This window comes from Nesoenas mayeri (genome assembly GCF_963082525.1).
Source record: "Nesoenas mayeri genome assembly, chromosome: 1".
Lineage (NCBI taxonomy): Eukaryota > Metazoa > Chordata > Aves > Columbiformes > Columbidae > Nesoenas > Nesoenas mayeri.
This window is the reverse complement of record NC_137541.1, coordinates 204,067,881-204,093,951: the sequence shown is the minus strand read 5'-3', so window position 1 is coordinate 204,093,951 and position 26,071 is coordinate 204,067,881. Positions and strand designations below refer to the sequence as shown.

The 26,071-nt window shown below is 38.8% G+C and overlaps 1 protein-coding gene across 1 annotated transcript in view; it reads left to right on the top strand.

Moving 5' to 3' along the window:
* Positions 1–2,167: 2,167 nt before the first annotated feature.
* TYR (tyrosinase) overlaps positions 2,168–26,071 on the top strand; it is a gene marked incomplete at both ends in the record, with an annotated part of 49,782 nt that continues 25,878 nt past the window's right edge. The window contains 3 exons of the mRNA XM_080363783.1: positions 2,168–2,986; positions 12,715–12,931; positions 23,728–23,875. Of these exons, the coding sequence (XP_080219909.1) occupies positions 2,168–2,986; positions 12,715–12,931; positions 23,728–23,875 (1,184 nt within the window). The remainder of the gene's footprint in view (positions 2,987–12,714; positions 12,932–23,727; positions 23,876–26,071) is intronic.

Here is a 26,071-nt window from a genome sequence, read left to right as displayed (position 1 = left end):
GCACAAACTCCATGCAGATATGATCACTTTGTTAGATGAACAATGAAATAAAGAGTGCTGAGTTGAAGCACAAGAGAGGGGGAAAGTCCCATGAGGTCTTTTAATGAAGAAAATTTTGCCCAAATGAAGCATGTAAGGAATGCCTGTCTCATGTTTTGGTGACGCTACAGTCATACATGGGAACAGGAACACGTTTTATTACTTGTTTAATGCTTATGGTTGATGATATATGAAAAGGTTGGTTTCTCAAATAGTATCTGACTCACTGACAGTTATTCAAAACAGGACTCTGATCAATAGTAGGTCAAGAAGGGTGTGTGCTGATCCTCAGTCACACTCCTCATCCACAGTTTCTCATTCATACCATTTCACAGAGGAGTCTTCTGTTAACCAGCTGCTTCAGAAACTTGTCACATGACAACTGTCAAGGCTTGGATTCATATTTTTTAATGTTGAACATAAAATCTCATTTGAATATAATATTAGAACATTAAATGTATTTGTGTCTATGACCATTTGTCTAAATATATACTTGAGGACTTTTCTGGTTCACTATGAGTCTGTACCACAAGCCTTTCCCAATCCCTGCAGCTTCCCTATGTAGTTTTGAACTACATTTCATGAGAGGAACAGTAAATGAAATAAATTGCAAAGGCTTCCCAAACAACTGGATACAGAGAAAATAAAATCAAACAAGAAACATTTATATGATTAAACCTGGTTTACAAACCTAGCATGGAAAGAAGGAGAATCAATCAAGCAGTAGTAATCATCAGCCTGTGGTTAAAAATATTTTCTGAAAAAGCAACTCTTTTTCCTTTGCAGCTCTTTCTCCAAGCTCCCCCATCGCAGGCTCCCTGGCAGCGGGACTCGGGGATAATCTCCTGGAATACCTGACGCGTAGAAGCCGACAGGATTAAAGCACCTCGTGCTCCTCAGCACGGTCATGTGATGACCTGCTGATGCCAGCAAAAGGCATCATTTCACAGCAAAGTTCTTGCTTCCTCTGCCTATATGTTGTTCCTACACTGCTGGGATTCTCCCATAGCATAAGGAAATAATTCACAACAAAACCACTCTTACTAATAACAGTGCTAGCTGAAGAAAACTGTGGATAAGTCATGTGCAATTTGACCAGCTATAAAATAACTGCTGTCCCTTTGCTTCAAGGGGCAACTTCAGAGGATGTAAATGCCATCCATAGAACTCTATTAGCTCTGATCAGACTAATGTATAAGAAGAAAGGCATGCATAATCTGGAGGCTGCCCAGTAACTTTCTGAGTAAAGAACATGGTGTTTGCAAACTGTCTGATGGCAGAAAAACCAGAGCTGAGGTTTGTTTTTCAAGTCCAGAGATGAATGTTTGAAGTGCTTTCTGAAAATCTGTTGGCAGATTGCCTGTATTCTCCACAAAACTTCAGGGAAGATGTGGGTGCAAATTTCAGTGTGTCATTAACTTTCAAAGGGCTATGTATTCTAGAAGAAAAAGGAATTATTTTTTTTCTGAAAAGTTTATCTCTTCCCTTGTGAAGTTACTTTGCTGGATGGTGTCCCAAGACAGGTAGCCTACACTGAAATATAAAAGTGCCAGGCCAAACCATTTACTCTGGTTCTATCATTTGTTCACACTTAAACTGACCACATTTTATGTTTGCTTCCTCTTAAAAACTATACCACCAAACTGTGTATTTTCTCATTTTTAGGTTCACTGTTCTTATTTAACTCTTCTGTGTCTTTTTTTAAACCATTTACTCTGAATCATATTGTAAAAGAAAGAATTCAAAAGGCTGACAATTGTTTCTGTGTCCAAAATTTAATTTTATTTCCTCTTGAATTGCCAGAGGAAAGCAATCATGTGCTAGGCAGAAGACGAAAGTTTATAATAATTGCCTGTATTTTGAAACCTGTAGAGGGTGGGGAAAAAAGTCACTTGCTTTTCACCCAGAACATGTGATAATCAGATTAACCCCGAAGAGTATTCTGTGTGTAAATGCATCCAGGGTAGGAATGGGGGTGCACTGGAGGGTGCACTGTAGCAGAAGTCAGCAGTGAAGCATTCCTGGTGGAGGGAAGGAATTTCTTTCACACTCAGGACTTTGGAGGGGTCAGAGAGAGTGCTCCATGCACTGAAGCGTAACGTTGATGCTCTCCTGCTGCTCTGTGAGGATGTTTCTCTTTGCCATGGGTTTTCTGCTAGTCATCCTTCAGCCGTCCACCGGACAATTCCCCAGAGTCTGTGCAAACACACAGAACTTGCTGAGGAAAGAGTGCTGTCCCCTCTGGGATGGAGATGGGTCCCCTTGTGGGGAGCTTTCCAACAGAGGGTCCTGCCAGAACATCCTTCTCTCTCAGGCTCCACTGGGACCACAGTTCCCTTTCTCAGGAGTGGATGACAGAGAGGACTGGCCCTCTGTATTTTACAACCGAACATGTAAATGCGAAGGCAACTTCATGGGATTCAACTGTGGGGAGTGCAAGTTTGGTTTCTCAGGACTCAACTGCACTGAAAGGCGACTGAGAACAAGAAGAAATATCTTGCAGCTCTCCACCACTGAGAAGAACAAGTTTCTTGCCTACCTTAATTTGGCAAAGAACATTCCTAGCCAGGACTATGTTATTGCTACTGGCACTTATACTCAGATGAAAAATGGCTCCAATCCCATGTTCAGAAACATCAACGTGTACGATCTCTTTGTATGGATGCATTATTATGCCTCTCGAGATACACTCTTAGGTGGGTCCAATGTGTGGCGGGACATTGATTTTGCCCATGAAGCCCCTGGTTTTCTGCCTTGGCATCGGGTCTTTCTGCTGATGTGGGAACGTGAGATCCAGAAGATAACAGGAGATGAGAACTTCACCATCCCCTACTGGGACTGGCGAGATGCAGAGGACTGTGTGGTCTGCACTGATGAATACATGGGTGGCAGACATCCCACCAACCCTAATCTACTCAGCCCAGCATCATTCTTCTCCTCGTGGCAGGTAAGGACAGGCGAAGGGGAAGGGGAAGGGAATTATCCTGCCTGACTTCAGGCACTTAAGTGAGGTGCACAAGCTGGGCAATTAGCCATACTGCATTTCCTTAGACATTCCTGGAGATGAAGTAAGCACTACCAGAGAGAAAACTAGATTTTATATGGACTTCATAGTCATTTAGAGCTGTTTGTCTCTTTGTCTCTTCCGTCTCTGACTGTAGGATTTAGGCTGCTTAATTAAGAACCTAAAGTTAAGGTGGAAGGAGGAAAGTTACACCTTTGTGTCCAAACACGGCCTTTAGCAGGCTGAACAGGCTTGGGTCTGTTGGAGCATTCAGGTGAGAAAAAGCAAGATTTATGTACACAAATTGCAAGCACACAACCATTGCAAGACTACTGGTAACTGAATTATGGCAATAGAAGCAAAGATTTTTCAGACATGTTACTTCTCTCCCAGTGCGTTCCTACATTCAAGAGTTGAAAACTACTGAATTAAGCTAGTCTGTTTTCATCTTTAAAACAAACAAACAAATAAAATAATTCTTTAGAGCACAGAAGAACCAGATGTGTAATTCACATTAGTATTTCAAAAGAAATACAAAATTAATCTCTGTTACTCGAAGGAACCAAGAAGTATACTCAGTAGCTATTCCTGCCAATTAAAAGCACTGCAAATTACTCTGTAAACCAAAGTAAATTTACATATTTACATAGCTGGCATGGTCTTATATAGCTGAATTATGTTGTGGTGTTGTAACACTGAGAGCTTCTAGACTTTTTTTATGTCTTGCTCATTACTACCACGTCATCTAAAATACAGTGACAAAGGTCTATTGGCTTCCGCAAACACACTCCATCCTGACAATAGCAGCAGTCACTTCTGGCTCTGAAGTCTGTGATTATGGTGGTGTCAATCCATCTTTGTTCTGTATATTTCTGTAGCAACAGCCCTAATGCAGGCTGGGCAGTTTCAGTGATTTGATGGAAAGTGAAAGAGATACAAGCTGCAGCAGCTCTGTGAAATTCTGGCATTATAAACCAGCAACTACCTGGGCTTACTGGGCTGGTTGTATTGAGTTTAGTCTTGATTTGTGCCCTTTGAATAATATAGGCTGTGTATATACCTGTAAATTCAAGCATTCCCAGGTACTGTATCAGATCTATTTTAGGAGATTCTCTGGCATACATTTTGTATGCATTGTCTAGTTCTCTCCCAAACAAGTAGTTTTCAGGGACCATTCTCAGGAGAATGCCTGCATACAGCCACCCTGTTTGGGAAGTTAAGGTGACTTTACCGGCATAGAAATGGATTATTTCATGCCATTTGGCCTCAATAACAAAGAAATTTCCTGACCACATTTTAATTTACTAGTGTAAGCATACCCATAAAATAAACATTGCTACAAACATGTAATTTCATCCCATTTTCTAAGATTCTGCTCATTTCTAACAGTATTAATCTGGATGAACTCTACTAACCTAATTAGACTGCATTACCAGAATGAAGTGGATCTGTAGCTGTTCTGCACTGAGCTGAATAAAGAGTTATGTGAAAATGGCACAAGTGTTAAAGTGGATTAAATGAAACTAAAATTGCACTGGTTACTTGTGTCAAGTGGAGCTATCAATACAGTATATTGGATAAGATCACCAAGGTAGCAGGAGGCAGTTAGTACAAAAGAATCAGCAAGTCGTTAGCAGAATTTTCTAAAAGACCTGGAGGGGTCAGACAGTTATGTTTAGCTTATATTTTCAGAACTATTATTAATGATATGCAGATTATTAAAATTTTTCCATCCTGTTAATAAGTACCCAGAAAATTTTTGAGTAGCAATGAATATATTTAAGATATGGTCAGGATTATAGCTTCTCATTTAAGGTCAATTCCCACAAATATATTCTGAAAATAAATACATTTTTTATGAAAGAAGTTGTTTTAACATGTATTTATGTATAATTCAATAGGTGCAACAATAAAAAATCTGCTATATTTAGAACACATTCAATGTCAGTGTATGCTGAAGTTTTTCAAGCATTTTCTGCAAATGGGTCCTTATCACTTATATTTTTCAGCTGCTTCTGGACGTTTTACACACTTATCAAAATTTCCAAAATAACTTTATCTTCAAGAGGTATTATTCCTCTTTCACATCTTCTATCTATGTATATCTCTGCTGTCTTATCTAGAGAAAGAATGAAAGATTGAATAGGTCTGCATTTTCAGTCAGTGGTTTAGGATGAAGATACAATACAAAGTAATATTTCTTTATTAGCCTTGAATCCAAATTTAAACAGTTGCTTATGATGGAATAACAGTAAATACAGTTCTTTCAAGTAGCACAAAGTAAGAATTGAGAATCTCACTCCAGAAAATCAAAGGGAAACAAAAATAGCCTTATCTGGAACCGGAAAACAGACACAGATCTGCTGCAGAATATGCTGATTATCCAAGCCCTGTAGCTAAACAGCAAGATTAAAAAAAAATTAAAAAATTTAAAAAAAAATCCAGAAATGTAAAGGAATTTAGGCTTTTAATAAACACTCAAAATAAAAAGAGGGTGAGAGAAACCTTTTGGATAATATTCCATAATATGGTGTCCTATTTAGAAGTTTAATTCTCTTTCCAAAGCCCAGTATGTTAATAAATAGTTATAGATTTATTTAAAAAAAAGGGGGGGGGGGGGGGAGTGCCTATTTGCAGAACAGCATCTCTCTTTTTTTTTTTTTTTTAATCCCTAAAGAAAGGAGAAAATACTTTATTCCATTGAGAAGTTGCCATGGCAACATGGATATCCATGAATACATGCTGAAATTCTTGCTTTTGCCTTACTTTTTCTCCAACATTCTGCTATCATCACTTAGCTGAGTGAATTATCTGTCTACATTTTTCCCATCTTTATCATCTAAGTGAAACTTCTGATTCTTGCCTCTGTTTTTGCCAGCAAGGCTATCAGGAATCTTCAGTGTTTTTATTTGTTTGCTTGGCTCATATTTTAGGGGAGGTGGGAAGGATTTTCTCACGTTTTCAGTTACTTGTTTGTGATGATTCAAGCATTATATTCAGAATTAGGACTGCATGAAACCTACTAATGCTTTACCAATTTTTGTAATTCTATGTTGACTTAACAGAAAGCTATATGGGAAACTGAGATCTTCCATGATATTTTGAGAGCTTTTTATTTTAGTGCCTGTTTCTATAACTCAAGACAATAGATTTGCTAAAAAAAAGATATTATCACGCCTCACTTAGGTGAAATTCTGCTCTCCTCCACACCAAAGCCAGTTTGGAGAAATAACTAAAATCAGTGGAGTTACAAATGCATAAAAAGCCTTCTGCAAATAAAAGCAGAATCTTTCTGCTGGTAGTTAACATTAGAATTTGGAGATCCCCACAGCGTGCTAGACAGATGATGAAGAAAATAAAGCAGGAGAATGTAACTGCTGTTTTAGTCTTGTAATTGTGGCAAGCAGGCTATACCACCAACTTTAGTCCCCTGTATTTTGTCTCTCCTAAAAGAAGAGTGACATGAGAGAAGTAATTGCATAACATGGAGAGCTGTCTGCTCTCAGATGTGCTGGTGTAAGCCTGCAGCCAATTCTTTGTTGCAAGCACCAAGAATTTCCCTCAGCACTTCATTCTGTGTCACTTTCACAAATGCAAAGCTACTGGAAAAGAGAAACAAGTTACACAAATAGAAAATGGATATAATGCTCCTGAACTAATAATGATGGTACTTTAGAATCATTACCTGAACATCTGACTGCATAAGAAATATAAAATGTAGCTGCTCAGACACATTTAATTTTAAGCACAGTTTATCAGGGATTTGTATTGTTAGCTGGATAGTCTGAGATCATTTGGAGCAGTATTTTCTGTGCACCTTTAAACACTGCAAGAAATTTTCAAAAATACAAACACCAGAAGCCAACAGTTCAGATTCTTAAATCGGTCAAAGACTTGCATGCATCTGCTTGTGGATGCCTGTGTATCTTGTGAACTCAGTTACTTTATTTTTTATCGCAACTTAATAGATTTTGGTGCCAGCTGCAAGCTGGTAAATTGAAACAAACAAACAAACAAAAACACCAATAGCCCAAATGGTAACTGTAAAATTGGAGTCTATCAAGACTGGTCTCCTAATGATATGCTTATATGGATTATAAATTTGAAACGTTCTCCCTATGTCATATCTCAGTACCACAGCCTGAGGAAATCAGGATCTGTGCACAACAGGAGCAGCCACTCCAATATCCTCAGCAACTTTGTGTCACTGTTACCTCAAAGTGATACCCCTTCTTCCACGGGATCACGAGTGGGTGACAGCAGAGATGTTGCTGGGCTGTTCTCTAGTATATAGCCCTGCTTTCTCAGGAGTCATGCAGTGTAAAAGATAAACATCTTCAGAAGTGTATAAATTAATAGCTAAGGAATTTCATTAAACATTGGATTTTGTTAATAATTCACCAGAGAAGGAAGCCTATCTATAGAGATGTGAATTTGTGGTAGACATGGAGACAGCAACGCTAACAACACAACAGCACAGAGACAGCCCAAGAACAGGAATATTTCAGCAGTAATTGAAAATAGAGTTTCCTACTCCATTCCAGCACCATCTTAAGGTGCTGAATGGGGTGTATGTTACCCCCCTAGTTCTGGGCTGCCCCTGAGCAAAGAGATGAAACTCAGCCAGCTTTTACTGAAGGCTGAGAAAATAACTTGAAGGCTCTGGGTTTGTTTCAGTGCTGTCACTTCATGTTTGTCTCATTCGCTTTTAGCTGGAGTTTCACAGCTCCTCCAGTTAATGCATACACAGAGAGATAATTAATGACCTTATCCTTGCTCAAAGATGTTTCTCAGAATTTCTTTGAAGCTTTGCTTTGCAAATTTTCTTCTCTTTATTCAGTCTTCTGCCTATTTTACCTTTCCTGCTAATATTCAGGAATACATGAAGAACCAGGTACAAATATACACAACTTTTTAAAAACCTTTTGGTCCACTATAGATAGAACATCTTCTAAATTCTGCCTATAAAAGCAAGCTCCCAAAGTATGCTTTGTTCTGTTGTGGGTTATTTGGGGATTTCCTTGAATTTTCTCAGTTTGGTGAGAAAATAGTTTCTGGATGTCACTTAATTAGGATTAGATTATGACAAGCCCCAATGCATCCAAAAAAAAAGTAAAAATTAAACCTCTTTACAATTGTCAAATGTTTTAACATCTAGTGTGAGGGCTGTACTTTAATGCTGTTCCCAAACAAGGATGTGAGAATAATTGGAGAAAGACAGAGAAAGGCAATGAATCAGTGCAAAATCTCTTTTGGCCACATAGTGGGACCCAAGGCTCCAGTTCAGTAGTCCGGACTTCATGTAGGACAAACGGAAACATGAGGATGTGTCAAGGAGCCAGGAAGTTCCCACACGACCCCCTTGGGAGAGCTAGCATGGGCAATATGGAGAAGTGGTTTCCCTGGCTGTAGTCTGAAGTGGTTCTTTTAGGCTGTTTTAACCTGGAGAATAACACTATGAAAACGTGCTGATATAGGTTCTGGATGGGGGTGAGCTCCTGCTATGTGAGCAGCTATTTCAATGGCATACAAAAGCACCTCTTTCCAAGTGTTTAGGTATATATTACTTCTATTGCGTGCCCCTGTGAGTGCAGATCTAATAAGACCAAAGCAATCACAAAGAATTTGTCACCAAAACCCCCAAAGCTTTGCATTTTAAAATAACAGACAAATGACTAAAGACTTTTGTAATGCAATCCACTTTATTTAGGCACGGGGGCTGGTCTGTGCAAGCAGCTGCAAACTAAAAGAAGAAAGGCTTACCCATTTGTGAAAAGGTGTGAGACAGTAGCAATGCTTCTGCACACTTACAGTCTGTTTTCTAAGAAATGATACAAAGATCTGTGCTAAAGATTTCAACTGCAGTGCACGAAGGGATTTATTTTTCGCTGGATGATATGAGGTCCAGGAGCGATGCTGTGTATTCTGGACTGCCATCTACTGGCAATTGCTCTGCTAAAATTAATACTTACATAAGCTTTTCCTCAGAGTATCTTCCTGACAATTTCCGTGGAGACGGTGAATTTACAGATGCAGGAGAGCAGGCACTGGGTGCAGTTTGAATGTGAAGCTTTGTCCAGCGTGAACTGAGAAATTTGCTCAGGACTATTCTGAAAAGAAAACAAATACCTTGTGTTGAAACAGCATGCTCCTAGTAGAAAGTCCTCCTGCTGAATGAAAAGAAGGCAGTGATGTGACCTATTTTGAGTGTGTTTTATGCAGATTACATACAGAAAGAACCATTTAACTGACCTATGTTCTCTTACCTCTTACACATCACATGACTGATAAAACAGCAAATTATAGTTTCAGGATAGACCAATAATTTATATTACCTAAGTTACACCTTTTTGGAAAAGCATCTTGGCTAATTTTATGACCAGACTTTAATTTTTAACTCAGAACAAATAGTAGCAGAAGATCACAGGTAGCATTTTCATCCCTGCCCCTTATACTGGCATGTCTTGACCATGAGTTACCAGATACCATCTGGTTTCTTTTTAGGTTGAATTCTGGTAGTCAGACACTAAATGAGGGCTACACTGAGACATAACTGGAAAAAACAAATAGCATTCTAACAATTTATAAGTCTCACAACATTAATAGTTGTATTGAATCCCACTGAAATAGATAAACATAGCAAAGGGGAAATGTTTCTTTATTTAGATATGTTCGAGCTCATGCTTGAAGACTCCCTGTCTGGATATCTGAAAAGCAAGCTGGGCTTGAAGGCAGCACGTGCTTCATCTTTAGGAACCAACAGGGCTATATCCCCAGAGCAATATGGAGAGGATGAAAAGATAAGAGACGGCAGAGCAGGGAAACCAAAAGAAGATGTGTACCTACAGAAGGTTCATAGGAGCTAAACAGAAAATCCACATGTATGTATTTTCTGAGCCAAGTGCCAACTGAGAAATGGGTGTTCTTCTCTAATGCACTTCTAGGGATATAGGGCTGTGCATTTTTAGGCAAATAAATTACTAAAGCATCGCCCTCAGACTGCATCATCCCCCTTTTTTTCCTTTTAATGGGAATAAACTCTCTCACTAACACAAAACAATCATAAAAACAGCACTGCAGGTACCCTTTATGTTTACACCTGTAGGTCTTTCCCTGTCACTACCTCTCCCGTCTCAATGAGGATTCTTAAAAGGGACTTCTTAGAGACAGTCCTGACCTTGGTCCTTCTTAGAGGCACAATCCTGACCCACTCTGTGAGCTTCTGGGGAGAAGATGCACATGAAACTCTCTGCTGGACAACTACCTCCAACCTCCAAGGGCACCTTCATAGTTTAATAGACTAGGGCAGATTGCAGCTAATAGAACAGTCTCTAAGGATAAATTTCTTTGATAAGCTTTCTTATCTCCTCAAAACAAAAGAATAATTTATTCATGAGATTCATATTCATAGGAAATTTATCACCTAAGGACTCCAGATTCTTAAGACATCTAGGTTATATCACCAGCTCTGTCACACATTTTCTGTGAATTTATGGTCAAATCACTTAGAAAAGGATTCATCTCAACTTCTTCCACTCGTTCAAAAGTTAGTTAGGCAGCAAAGTAACTTGCCTTTGGCTCTGTCTTTAGGCACTTCAGAGGTACATCCGTGCCTCCAGGGTGCGATTTATTCCATCCTAATGCAGAAGCAAAGCATTAAGTTGAACACTCCTAATTTTGTTTCCCTTGCTAACTGCAGTCTGTAGACAGTTTCTGCATTGATTTTTTTATAAATTTTCTTTCATTGACTAAGTCAATGGAGTGAGTTAGGCACCCCTAGAGGTATGTACATCTCACTTACCAGACATCTGGCTTAGGAGGGCCAAATCACACTCAGGAGATACCTCTCTCTCCACTGCCTGCAGAGGTTGTCCTGAAGTGTTGCTTCAGTCTGGCAATTTGTACACAGCAAGTGCTGGTGAAATTAATTTCACACTCCCTTCCTTCATTAGATAGAATTCAGTGTTCTTCCATCCCATTCACAGCAAGGATGATTGTTTTCACTCATGTTGTCATTCATTCTTTTGGTCCAAGAAATACAAATATGTCTCCAGGATGAAAGAAATCTGGAGGTTTCGGTGTTATGTGTTTTCTTCTGTGATGCCTCACACAATAATGAGACCTGTTCCTTCTCTACACAAAGTTCTTATTAACCATGCTGATTACCTGCTAGCTACAGTGTATTTTGAAGGGCCCTCTGGTGGCTTGAAGTTCTATCTATTTTGGTGTTTTTTCAGAAAAAAAAACAAAAAAACAAAAAAAAAACACAAAAAACCCCCAAAAAAACAGCAACAACAAAAAACAAGCAACCAAAACAAAGAAAACCACCACTACAACAATAAACAGTTTTGGTTCAGAGCATCAACCTCACCCGAAAGGGATACAAGACAACTCCTGGAAGTTTTGAGACACTTTTGCTCTGTCTTGTTTTCGTAGATCCATCAGCTGTACCACTATACACACACACCAAACCCTCTACTCTGATCTACTGGTCATTGTGTCATTATATTTCTCTCCATCTTCTATCCTGACTACATGTCAGACAGGTTCCTGAATATAAAGCAGAAATATGAGTTAGTGCTTTCACTAACTCCCTGTAGGTTTACTGTACCAGAATATGAACAAAAAATCTCCCTCTCGTTCTCATCACTTCTCTGGCCAAGCAGGGGTTTCAGTGAGACCTACTACAGAAGCTCATGATCATCAAAGCACCCACGTCTTTAGGCAGCAAATGAGTTATTGTGGCTTAAAAAGATACTGAGCAGCACTTTAGTGACACAGTCTGCATGGGCACTTTTAACCCATGGCAAATATGAAGGAGTTTGACTCAGCTAAAATTAGCTTGAACTACATCGCTCTTTCAGGAGTCTCAAACTGGACTGGCAGCTTCTATAGCTCATCTGACAAGTAATGACTTGTTATGCCATGGTAGCCAGACTTTGCTTGTGAGTCCAGAACGTTCATATAAATGATGCTGGTTTCTGACAGTATTTAATATCTGTATCCATCTGTCTGTTTAAGGTCCTTTCCCAATATGTTTCATGATGGTATCTCAGCTTGTGATATATGTTCATCCCCACAACACTCCTCTGAAGTAAAGCAGTGTCTTTTCCCATTTCGTACAGGCAGCATCCTCAAGACATGGCTAAACTAAGTGCCCATTTAGTCTGACAAAGCACAGACAGATATTTTCAGAATAAAAGATTTCTTTTTCATATTCCAAGTTAACAATTCCCCCTTTTACTGTGTGGTGAGAAAAATCTGTGATTATGGCTTTGTTCAGCAGTCTGTTGAAGCTGAAAAAACCTCCATTTAGCAACTGCAGTAGCAGATTTAACTCCATTTGTGTCCTGCTGCATTGGTAGGTGACACTGAATTTAGCCTCAGTGAGTTTTCAAGGACATAAATGAGAACTGATGTTTTAGTCGACATCGGTAGTTTCAGATAGAGACTAGTGTACTATTTCAAAATATGTACTGTAGTAGAGATGTGTCTTCTACAAAATAACCCATTTTATATTAAAATCACACAGAGAACATTTTAAAATTAATATATGATTTTGCAACAAACATATTGCATTGTACATTTTCTTTGTTCCTTTAAAAGAGAATAATTGAATTACCTCTTTTGTTAACAAATGCGAATCTGCTAACATAAGGTGTTTTATACAGGTAATTTGCACTCAATCTGAAGAGTACAACAGCCAACAGACTTTATGCAATGCCACAAGTGAAGGGCCTATACTGCGAAATCCTGGGAACAATGATAAATCGAGGACCCCAAGGCTCCCATCTTCAGCTGAAGTTGAATTTTGCCTATCACTGACTCAGTATGAATCTGAACCCATGGATAAAATGGCAAATTACAGTTTTAGAAATACTTTGGAAGGTAATACGTTTTATTCTCTTATGCACTTTCCATCTGTAAACTGATCCTCTCTGGGATTAGAGTCCTTCAATTCTGAAGAGTTTGAGCTAATCTCACCAAATATCACAGTTATGCTTTTTCCTGTAATAGCAACAGACAGAAAGAACCACATTAAAGGCATTTTATAAGAAAATAGAAAGTGTAGACTAGATCAGAGGGTAAATACATTTATTAGGAGACATTTTGTTTGCTGCTATAGTCAGTGCCAGGCATAGCAAATAAATGTAGCACTGCATAAAAAAGAGATCATCTAATAATCTACTCAAACACGATTGTAACCAGATCCCTGTGGCTTACGGGTTTGCCTTGGAATCCACTGTCTCTCAGAGGCCAGGTTAGACAGCAAAGGAGAAAGAGGATGTTGCCAGATGGCATGGTATGTCTACAGGCCTACTATGAACTCAATAGTAGTCTTCTCCCCAAAATCTAAAGAGCAGGGATTAAGTTATACCTCAAAAGTGATCCTTAGTATCTTTTCAAAAAGATTTTGTTATTTATATTAATTACCTGACTATCCAACCTGTTTGAATGTTCCGAATTTGATAATAAGCAAAGGTTCCTTGTTAAAAGGAACAGTTATTCTTAATTAACTATCTACCCAGTCTCTTTCGAATATTATTGAATTGCTAATAAACAAGGATAGCACATTATGTACTTAGCAATAAATATTGTTGCAGTATCATGTAACAGCTGAATCAAATGGGATGTACTTTTATTGATGTCCCTCAAGATTTTTTGCTTGCATGGAACTTTGCAAGGGCCAAAATAATGTGATGCAGGAATTGGTGTGAGAATAAGAAACTAAAGCTCTTAATATGCTCAGTATTCCTCTTAACGCAGTGTGGAATGCCATAAAGCTTTCACTGGGGAAGAAAAAAAAACATCAAAAAACCAAAAACAAAACAAAACCCAAAACAAACAGTGTAATTTCTCTGTTGAAGCCAATAAAGAATCCAGACATTAATTACATTAACTGATTGGAGACACTGGCCCAGAGAGGTGGTGGATGCCCCATCCCTGGAGACATCCCAGGCCAGGCTGGACAGGGCTCTGAGAAACCTGATCTGGGTGAAGATGTCCCTGCTCATGGCAGGGGTGGCACTGGATGAGCTTTGAAGGGCCCTTCCAACTGAAACTACTCCAGAAAACACATAAAGTATGGGAAAGAAAAAAGTGACTTAACTGAATAGAGGTTTGCTCACATTTGTCTCCATAGACTAAGTGAATAGATGCAAAGGATGGAATTGGAAGAGTACATAAAAGGCAACGAAGTAAACAAGTCATGAAATAATAAGGGTCTACCATCACATGGTTCGTATTGTAAACAAAGTTATACAAAGTATCATGACTGCTCATTAAATAACAATAATTCACTGAGTACTTGCAGAGAAAGGGCAAAACTCACTTTCTGTCGATGCCAGGTCTAAACTGACAGCTAAACGGAGTCATAAATCAAGTATACCAATTTGATACAAATGGATACATTTTCCTACTGAAAATAACAGTAGTTATTTGAAAAAAAAAAAAGGCAACATAGATATTTGACATAATTTCACAATGATCAGGAAGGCACCTGTGGTTCTCAAAGAGCCCGGAAGAAGTTATTTTAACTCTAAAATCAGAATCAGTTTTTGTCTGATTAACCTATCAAAACCTATATTGCTGTCTCTTTGTCACATTAATTTCACGGCTAGCAAGCACAGTCACGGTTGGTGTTTCTTAATATCATAGTGTCATCTGCCAATCGCACTTGAAGAGCGTCAAGCTTTAATCTGAGTAATAGCAATGTAACTGCATGTGAAAGTAGCTCTTCTGGATCAAATTTTGCTCCAGGTGAGTTCTTTTGTTCTCTTAACAACTCTTCAGAAGCTGAAGATTGTTCACCTTCCACCCAACTGAGGTTATGAAGATTCAGCCCATCACTGTGGTCATTTAGAGCCCACAAATGCCACACAAGACATTTCATGTTTGCCACCAATAGATTCTAATGGATTTCATGTGATTTAGATAGTTCTTCCAGTATGCTGGGGAAAAAAAATAAATGTTGTTGAGGGTATACGCAAGTTAGATATTATTCAGAAGCCATACAGCTTAGGTAGCTACAGAAGCAGCATATATTATCTTGGTCATAGTGCTGCATGGCTTCTGGACACATCCAGTTAGCTAAACACAGGGGCAGAGCATGTCTGTTTTATCAGTCCATCCAGATGTACCCTTCCTGACAAGCACCACAACTCTTTCAGAGCATCCATAAGATCCCTCCTATGTGATTCTAAAAGGTAAGAAAAGAGACTGAGCAGTTCCTTTTCTCCTGGGAGTTAAGGTGGACCTTCACAAGTCCTAGGATCCATGTAGAGCGATCCTGGGGATCTGTAGCACAGTGAGGAAAAGATCATCAGAGTAAGACTAAGGCAATGAATGTCCCCTCCTTAGAAGCTCTGTAGACAAAAAACAAAACAAAACAAGAAACAAACAAAACCCAACAAACAAACAAACAAAAAAAACCCCATCACCCACGTAACATTAGATCCTCTCTAGGGGAAATCCTGTTAAGGTAGCAATCATGTTTGCTCATAATCCAACTCCCTGGGCAATTACCAGGTCCTATACTGTTGTCTAACTTTTATAACCTAGCTAAAGGAGATCTACAGCATGCAGGAGCTGGTATGGAGGAGAGTAAAGGTCAACAGAGTGATGTTACCTTTCTTTCCATAAGAACATTTCATTAGAGCCAGAGGTCACCAGACTGAAACTGTGTCCACAGCATTCCATGATAAGTGGCTTTTTTGGTGAGGAATCTGTCTAAATGCGAGCCAGATATAGTTCAGTAGGCATTTATCGATATTACTATGGAGATGGAGCTTATTCCATCATCCATAGTGTTATTCTGAAACATCTTTTTCTTTTCTTTTCTTTTTTTTTTTCCTTGAGGATATTTTATTTTTTAACCTGAATTATTTCTACACTCATCTTCATACTGCAGGAACACATATGTTTCTGTCAACTAATTTATTTAGCTAACAAGACAGTGCACTGCAATGCAAAGCCAAGAATACATGGGTAATGGAAAATATGATGGAAAGTTTTTAAAGTAGCTTTACTGTACAATGGCATTCTTACAAACCTGCTAACACTCTATAGTTCCTAACATTTACTTCTTTTTCTAAGCAAAAACTTTTGAATACTTCTTTACTTGCTTACACAAGTTTGTGCAAATACACCTCGGGTCATATTCTTATCTCTTTTAGATCCAAAGTAAATCCAAAGTAAGTTCCTTGACTTTACTGGGGTTACTCTAGATTTACAAAAGATTACCAGAACCAAACCAGTGACAGTAATGAAGTGGTTTCTGATTCACACCAATGTGAGATTTACTCCTCAATTTTAGTTCTCTAATGGAAAACAACTGTGATCACTTAGAAGAATAAAACACATAGAAGAACTACTTCTGGGCAAAATTTTATGCTCTTCCATGCTTGGGTGTACTAGAAGGAAGACAAAATCTCTTTACCCTTTGAAGGGGTAGGTATTATATCAGCATCGCTATAAGCAGACACCAACAACACAGGCTGAATCCGTGTTTGACTAATAGAAAATGCTTCTATAGGGACCGAACATATATCACTGAAGAGTAACCACAACAATGATAAACAGCAATGGTCAATATTATTCAATAAAACAACACGCCCTGAAGTTGAGCCCCTCTCACTCTGGGACAGGCTAGTTTCTGCTTTGACTGAAAAGCAACATGTTAAAAGCAGTTTGCACATTTCTCCTTGAAGTGAAAGCAATTATTTTAAATAGAATTTTTTGAATAGTGGCTCTAACTGGACAATAATGTTGGCTTCACTAAACACTACATGGACACAAGAAGACAACAAAAAGTCAGTCTCATTTATAAGCAGCAGGTGAGATCAGAAGTGGATTAGCTGACTGGAAATGAAATAGTTGGGTTTCTTCTTCATGCAGTTCAGTTTTTGTGTAACACCTTGAATACTATCTCCTTAGGAAAAGAATTGGCTGAAAAATGTAGAATCTTGTTTTCTTTATGAGTGAATTCCACTCTTGTAATTATTTTATTCATGGAAACTTCAAATGAAAATCAGTGTCTCCCAAGTTTTGCACAAAGTGACAAAGTAACATTTTAGAAAAATTCTAAAACTCTATATGCCTTTCATTATTCATTAATTAACTCATGACACATGGTATCAAGTCAATCCATGTCATAGCATTCCACTGTCTATCACAATTATGTATTGTATTGTTACTGCTGTTCTGTCATGAAATAATGGAATAAAACATCAAACACTTCAAAATGTAATTTCATTCTAATAGGACATTTTCCCTTTTTTCTGAAATGAGAGATTTCCATCTGCAAACTTTTTCTCAGTATTTTCACTGTGATCCATATAGCTAGTGAAAAATGATTTCTCAAAACGAAGCTTGCCAACAGAAAAATTCTAATTAAAAAAGTTTTAGCCTACAGCCAATATTTCTCAATCTGCTCAAACTCTCAACCTCTGCGCACTGTGAAAGGGCTGTCAAGTTGCAGAGGGTCATCACCAGAGAACTAGAAAAACTGTTCAGCCCAGACTACAGTGAAGCTCTGCAAGAGTCATTTTAAGAAAAAAAACTAGATAGTGACATGATCTAAATTAGATAGTCACAAATGTTCATTTACTACAGTCCCCTAGGCCAAATTCTGCAGATCTTGCAGCTACCTCACTCTAAAGAGATTACAGTGATAATATAGCTTGATAAAATATGAAAGATTGAACCCTGAAAAATTTATTGTGAGATTGCCAGTGGCAGAAAAACTCCACAAACATAAGCCAGAATAACATTACTAACTTCAAAGACCAGCAAGAGTATGGCTTTAAAATTCTCATATCTGTATCTTCTTTCTTATTTTATAGTAAATACTTATATCTGAACTGACCTTCTGTGAAATGTGAAATCCTTATTAAAGAAAAAATCATCCTCAGGGAGAGTGGGAATAAGTTTATCATCCAGTTGGACTCAGACATAGGATCAAAGAATAAGTTTGGTTGGAAAAGACCTTTAGGATTGCCAAGTCCAACTGTTAACGTAACACTGCCAAGTCCACCACTAATCCGTGTCTATAAGCACCACATCTACATGTCTTTTTGAAACCTTCAGAGATGGTGACTCCACCACTTCCTTGGGCAGCTTGTTCCTATGATTGACAACACTTTCCATGAAGAAAATTTTCCACATACTGAGTCTAACCTTCCTCTGGTGCAACTTCAGACCATTTCCTCTTGTCACTTGGGAAAAGAGACCAACCCCCACCTCACTAAAACCTCCTTTCAGGTAGTTGTAGGCAGTAATAAGGTCTCCCCTCAGGCTCCTTTTCTCCAGGTTAAACAGCCCCAGCTCCCTCTGCTGTTCCTCATCAGACTTGTGCTCCAGACCCTTCCTCAGATTTGTTCCCTTCTCTGAACTCTCTCCAGCACTTCAAGGTCTTTCTTGTAGCGAGGGGCCCAAAACTGAACGCAGGCTTCAAGGTGTGGCCCCATCGGTGCTGAGTACATTTGGATGATCACTGCCCTGGTCCTGCTGACCACATTATTTCTGAAACAAGCCAGGATGCTGTTGGTCTTTCTGGCCATCTGGGAACACACTGGCTCATATTCAGTCGGCTGTCAATCAACACCCCCAGGTCTTTTTCCTCAAGGCAGATTTCCAGCCACTCTTCCCCAAGCTTGTAGCGTTGCCTGGGGTTGTTGTGACCCAAGTGCAGGACCTGGACCTTGGCCTTGTTGAACCTCATACAAGTGGCCTCAGCCCAATGATCCAGACAGTCCAGATCGCTCTGTAGAGCCTTCCTACCCTTGAGCAAATCAACACTTCCACCCAACTTGGTGTTGTCTGCAAACTTATCAAGGGTGCATTAGATCCCCTCAAAACACAACATACAAAGCAGAATTTGACCTTTAAAGTCCCTTCTGTCTTAACCACTGGTCTATAAAGTTGTACAATATTAAAACTTCTTTGCAATACAGTTTTTCAGTTTAAAAAAAAAAAAGCAACGCCTGCAAAACTGTTATGAATATGTCAGTGATGTTAGGGGTGCCACAGATGTTAAGCAGTCCACTAAAACAATCAGAGGAGATAGGCTTGTTGAGGTGATTCCTCCATTCCTATAGTACTGAAGGCCGCTAATGCTCTCTGAGCTCAGCACTCTCTCTGCTCAGTGTACTCGCAGCTCTTAGTGGCAAATGAGCAACTGAGGAAAACACTACCTGCTTTCAAAACATAAAGCTTTGCACTTGAGTGATTGTACACGGGCTTCTGTGGTCCTCTTTATTAGATTGTAAAATTTGCAGTTAATATAATTCAATACTGTATTATAACCCTAGAAACTGTCAAGCAGCCTTAATTTTGAGAGGTATCTTTAGCTCCTCCTATAGAAAACTTGGGGCTAAATACCTATCTGATTTAATTTGGCTTGGCTTCACTGAAGCTACTTCAAATCCACTGAATTACTGTTGCTGATTTACAATGCTCTGAGCAGGAGCAGAATTAGGTTTACAATCTCTTGAAAATGTGATTTTTCTCTTATTGAAATCACTGGTAGAGCTTCCATTCACTTCAGTGATGTATGCCCTGACGGCTGTTTCTAATGCATGGTAATTAAATGAGGGTTTAAAAGGAAGTCTGATAGCTACAGCTTCCTATGCAGGCCTGATGATTTAACAGCTCACTGCTATCAGGGAGAGTTCTGTTTCTCTATGCAACCTCCTCCATCAAACAGCCAGGCATTCTCCCTCCTTTTTTGGTACCAACACTGACTTTCATCATACCTTTACATGAGGTACTGTATCTCAGTAGCCTGGAAAAATACTGACATCCCACACTCCAGGTTAGTTTAGATCAGTTCACAGAAGGACTGATGAGGGGCAGTTAATGCTTAGGAGAGAAAGGCACAGCATGGGGAAGGCAGGTGGAGGAAATGGAGTTCCCCTTTCTAGAGGTGGAGAGCTCTTATTTCAGCTCCCTGCACCTGTAGATCTCCAGCCTCACATTTGCTGTAGAGGTGATGTAAATGCTGCAGCCACCTCACCAAAATTTTCTGTACTCTGCAAAACTCCTCATGTTTTCACATATTCTTTTTACTTGGCTCTACCCCTTTTCACAGTACGTCATCCTGAATAGCCAATTCTACCGAAGTATTTTTAAAAGTCTGAGAGAAAATAATAAGACCCAGGTTAATAAAATAGAATGATGGCACACTGTGTTTTTATTCCTGCTAACTTTACTATTTATATGGAGTTATCATAACTAGAAATCAGATATTAGAACTTCTCATGTGCATGGTTAAATATGAAGTCACCTTTGACACTGACTGAATGCACCTCAATTAACTGGGAGCTGGAGGGTGGGGTTGCTGAAGCTGTCCTAGTTACAGTGATTTTGATTATTAAGATAAATTGCTTGTGTTCAGTTGTTCCACAAAAAGTTGTCCAGAGCCAAAATGAATATTCTGTATATTTTTTAAAATGAATTATTAGATCAAGTGTTTGCAGCCCATTGAGAAATGTTAAGAAGCATCCGAAGTCTGATATAAAACATCTGCCTAGATTCTGCATAAAGTTTATCTTCCCTTAAACATACTTATAATGCTACTGAATATAAGTGAAAGAGTTGATTCAAAATTACATACGGACAGATCTTTTCCAGTTAATATTCACAGAAATTTCCTTTTATTGCTACATCAACTGATCTCAATGATCATGTGCTGTGGCCATCAGCAAAGAAGGCCAAAATTGCTGCCATCAGTTCCTGTGAGTTCTGGCCAGACTGTCAATGGACATCATTCTTCATAGTTAATATTTAACTCTGCTCTCGTGATTGACAGCTAGGTAACATAGCATTCACCATTAGGCAAATTTCAGTGGGCAAGATTTTCCCTTTGAGAACTCATTGCTGTTTATGTCACCATGCAGCATCTTTGGTAATCCTGATCCACATCTGATATACTGAAAGCCTGCAGTTATCCTTAGGCATTAGCATGTTCCTCTTTTTCTCCTAAATCCAGACTCACTCCACCTTGAAGTCTTACAATTTTCATCATAAGCCAACTCTGCCTTCTCCAGCTGTACCGATTATGTTTTCTACTCTGACTTCCCTTTAATTTCTCAAATTTTTTGCCATACTATTACAATTAGAAAAATGGATGGCTATTATGTCATATTGGTTCCTAGATGCCACAGCTATGATCTGACCCTTATTATAATTATCAGTGGTTTTATGCTAGATGCTTTTCTCTTCTTTGAAGTAACAGAAAATGCAAAGCCCAATGAGGGAATTTAGTGTGACAAAGTGCAATCATTTCACACAGATCAGAGTCCCAGTGGGGTCTAAAACTCAAGTTTCCAAGTTCACAGAATATGACTCTATTCATAAGGCATCTCTAGCCACATCTCAATTAATACTTTGTGTGACTCAAAGAGGAGCAAATCCAAAAAGCGAAACAGTTGGTGCTGAGGACCTGACTTCCATGTTATGCATATGGGTTTTGACATGGAAGGGGCTCTTTCACACTAGCTCCGGTTCAGTCCTGTGAACTGAATACCCACTGATGGCTGATACATTTTAGATTTTCTCCAAAAGGAATTCAGCTTGCAAACTCAGAAACTGTCCCGTGATGTGACTCACAGCATGAAGCAGAATGACTGTTGGGAGATTCACTTTAAAAGTATATTGCTGATCCTCTTTCAAATGCTAGTTCTTGGTCCAAATAAATAAATAAAGCAAGTTTTCAAAATGTGTGAGGCATTTCCCAAAGAGAAGAGCTGGGCATCCTGGAGAGTTGGGTAGGGAAAAATTAATGAAATATAACAAGGGCAAGTGTAGAGTCTTACATCTGAGCAGGAACAATCCCAGGTTCCAGTATAGGTTGGGGAACGACCTATTGGAGAGCAGTGTAGGGGAAAGGGACCTGAGGGTCCTGGTGGACAGCAGGATGACCATGAGCCAGCACTGTGCCCTTGTGGCCAGGAGGGCCAATGGCATCCTGGGGTGTACTAGAAGTGGGGTGGTTAGTAGATCAAGAGAGGTTCTCCTTCCCCTCTACTCTGCCCTGGTGAGACCACATCTGGAATATTGTGTCCAGTTCTGGGCCCCTCAGATCCAGAAGGACAGGGAACTGCTGGAGAGGGTCCAGAGCAGGGCAACAAAGATGATGGAGTGGAGCATCTCCCTTATGAGGAAAGGCTGAGGGAGTTGGGTCTCTTTAGTTTGGAGAAGAGGAGACTGAGGGGTGACCTTATCAATGTTTATAAATATACAAAGGGTGAATATCATGAGGAAGGAGACAGGCTCTTCTCAGTGACAACCAATGGTAAGACAAGGGGTAATGGGCTCAAACTGGAACACAAGAGGTTCCACTTAAATTTGAGAAGAAACTTCTTCTCAGTGAGGGTAACAGACACTGGAACAGGCTGCCCAGGGGGGTTGTGGAGTCTCCTTCTCTGGAGACATTCAAAACCTGCCTGAAAACATTCCTGTGTAACCTCGTCTGGGTGTTCCTGCTCTGGCAGGGGGATTGGACTAGATGATCTTTTGAGGTCCCTTGCAATCCCTAACATTCTGTGATTCTGTGAATTTTCTCCATCTTGCAGACCTGATAAACTGAAACAATATTGGGGAAATGCTGAGGATCAGCACAACAAACATGTCATTCACAGCCCTTTTTTAATCATTATTAAGTTGTAAAGATGTTTTAATACGTCTCAGTTATGCTCCCTCATCCTACAGCTTACAAAATCTGTGAGAACAAGACATTTCCAGGAATCAAATCGAATCAAAGAGAGAGAGCAGAAAGGTTTTGCAGTGTGAGTTAAGTAGTAAAACTAGCAATAGGTTAAGAAATAGACTGGGAGGACAACAAATTTTTCTGCTTTTATTCTTCTGAAAAAACCCAGAGATGGATCAGATGGTTGAGCTGACTTTTATTAGGAGTCCTTACAAGTCAGGAGTAAGCTTTGTTGTCAGCAGACTGAGAAGGGCTACCAGCATCAGAGTTGAGTTATGCACAGATGACCAAAATAAAAACTAATGGAGAGACTCATCTTCCAGTATTTCCTATTTTGAAGCTGACTTTTGAGACCTCTTCTCAAAGCCGATACTTTTAGTGCCCTCTAATATAACAGAAATCCACAGACTCTCATCCTACAAGTCTGACTGTGAAAGATTATTGATTACTTACCAAATCTTTTTGTAAAAATTGCAGCTTGTATTGTGTTGGCTCCTATCAATAAAATAATATGTTCTATAGTGACAAACAACATAAAGTGACTGATTATATAATGAGATACAATAGCCTGTTTTATCTTAGGAGCGTATAAATACAGAAATCAAAAATGAAAATAAAGTGAATAAATTTTCTTAACATGAATAAATGTATACACATAAATGTTTGCAGGGATTATGTTGCCTTTTAACAGCTAGACACAATGGACAAAGAAATTTAAAAATATAAAGAAATTAAGCAGTATATTTGCTGACATGCGGCATTAGCTACATGGCAGGAGTTTTAATTTAGCTTATTCTAATTTCATCTTTGCTATGCCTTTGAAATATATTAGCACTCCTTTATGTGTTTTCCTAAGCCCTTGTCTAAAAAGCTGAACGTAAATGAAGTGAAAGTAGGTACTTTGATCTTCAGTCTTACTGGAAAAAGAATGAAATGCATTGTCACGTCAGCATGTGATTTCCTCTTAAATACACAGGCTTTGCTGATCCAAGGACTGCAATATCAAACATATCTCAAAGTGGTTTGCACAATGCACTTCACATCTACATGAATGGCTCCATGTCCCAAGTACAAGGTTCTGCAAATGATCCTGTCTTTGTACTACACCATGCATTTGTTGACAGGTGAGTTTAATTCTTCTTAGTAAACCTGAATTATTTTGTGTTTTTACAGTGTGCTTTTCACCTACATTTCAAAACTACAAATATTTCACATGTCTTTACATGCACAACTTTTTCAGACATGTACAATTGAGCTCTGCTCTTATTTGAGAACAAGTATATTTCCTAACCTGTCTGTATGTTCACTGGATTAAATATAATTTGAGAAGTTGACAAATGCATTCATCTTTTATTACCAAGGTAAAAATAGTTCTTCAGTGATGTCACAATGATTAATATATATGGATGTGCATGTCAGGAAGTTTGGACCAAAAATGTGTGACTCATTTTCACACGACAATAATAATTTGGAGCAATTCCTTTACATTCTAAATGTCAGTGCTGTTTTAATTTCTATTCCATAAGGAAGAACTGAGTGTGTTATTCATAAATAAAGAAGCAAAAAAACTGTATTTCAGTGTAACAAACAAAAATGTGACTGTTTTTTGATGAAAGAGAAGAGTACAGCTGTGCAGAATGAAAGGAAAGCAAACAGTAGGATATCATGTTTATTAATAAGAAAGGGTAGGAGAACACAGTTTTGCAAGACAAGAGTGAAATTGCTATGTTAAGAACCTCATGACTAAGATTTAATGCTGACCTTAAAAATTTCTGTGTCACTATAATATCTGCAAATAGGTTCAAACAATCTACTGTAAACTGCATTACACTAAACTGTGATGACTGAAGAGCTATAAAAAAGAAAGTTAGCTAAGCAAAGGACAGTAAAATCACACAAACACCACTTGTTCCGGAGCAGTTATATTTTCTTACCCATCTTCCTCTGTGTTCCCACGTGTACTGACCATGACTTGGCTACTGCAATGCTTAGAACAAAAGAACTATCACTCTTGACAAACTTCTGAGACTTTTTCATAAACACTCAGAAACCTGCTGACTGAGACCCTGCCTGCACACAACAAGGTGCTTATTGAGATGAAAACCAAAATGTTTTCGTTACTGTATTTAGCATTCTGGAGGTGTCAGTTTTGTAGTTCTTCTATGTGAAAAGCTTTTTTTTCAGTACATTTTGAAAGTTGGACAGTGTACCTTAGCTGTGATTTAGCATCTCAGCGCACTGACTGCTTGACAGGATGGATGCACAAGGATTTCAGGTGTGGTTACAAATTTTGAGTTTGGAACCTGGAAATTAACTTTCCAACATCTATGCTATTAAAAAATGGATCATTTGAAAATTCAGAGAAAAAGAACACAGAAGAGAAAGCATTATGCTCTGCAATATCAAAAGAATCGTTTTCCTTAGACACTCACATTTGTATAAAACCCACGCATCTCTTAGCTTCCACTCATTGCAGGGCTTAAGTAGCACCTTGGTCACCATGCTGACCTCTCCCACAGAGGCATTTCAGTCATAGGCATTATGAGCCCCTGGAAATACTTTTCATAGCTGTAGCTGTTAAACCTTTTATAAGGCAAAATTAATTGCAAAAGATAACATCATTAAAACCTACTAGTGTTGAGGGAATAAATCACTGCACAGGCACTGTGGGGGCAAAAGAGATAACCATGATGCAATCTCATCCCATCTGCGGCAGAAAGAATATTACAAGTGCTTTGCAGCTGCTGTGTATATGGGCTTTGGTATACACGGATGTAAAAACTGATAATAATGCTGCCTTTTGTATAAGTGACAGAAATGCATTAACATGATTAGGGTTACTTAGCAGCCTTATCCATGACAGATTAATCATGCTTTTAGTTATAATTAATAAGTAGGTGACTGATAGGTACGTACAGTACCTTTAAAAAACCCTGTTCCTCTCCTACACAGGCTTAAAATCTGAAGGGCTGTGAAGTTCTTTTCTGAGAGGCAAGCAAGAATACAAAGAACAGAGTAAATGGGAGAAACAGTCTCCACAGCAGCAGAAGTACTTTTTTTGGACCTTATCAACTGTTCCCTTTTGGGCAGAATACTTTTGAGCTGATTGCTATCACTACCTTGGGCTATTGGCCTTTTACTAACTTTCTGTTTAAATATTCTGCCAAGGAGAGCATTTGTTCCAGGCCTTGGTGAGGACATGGAGAGTTGTGAGATGGGGATTTACTAGCAAAAGGTGTAAAAAGACTGGACACCAGCAACTACAGGTTTGCTGGGTCTTGCAAAGGCAGGGAACAGCTCTGTGTCAAGAAATCAAGACT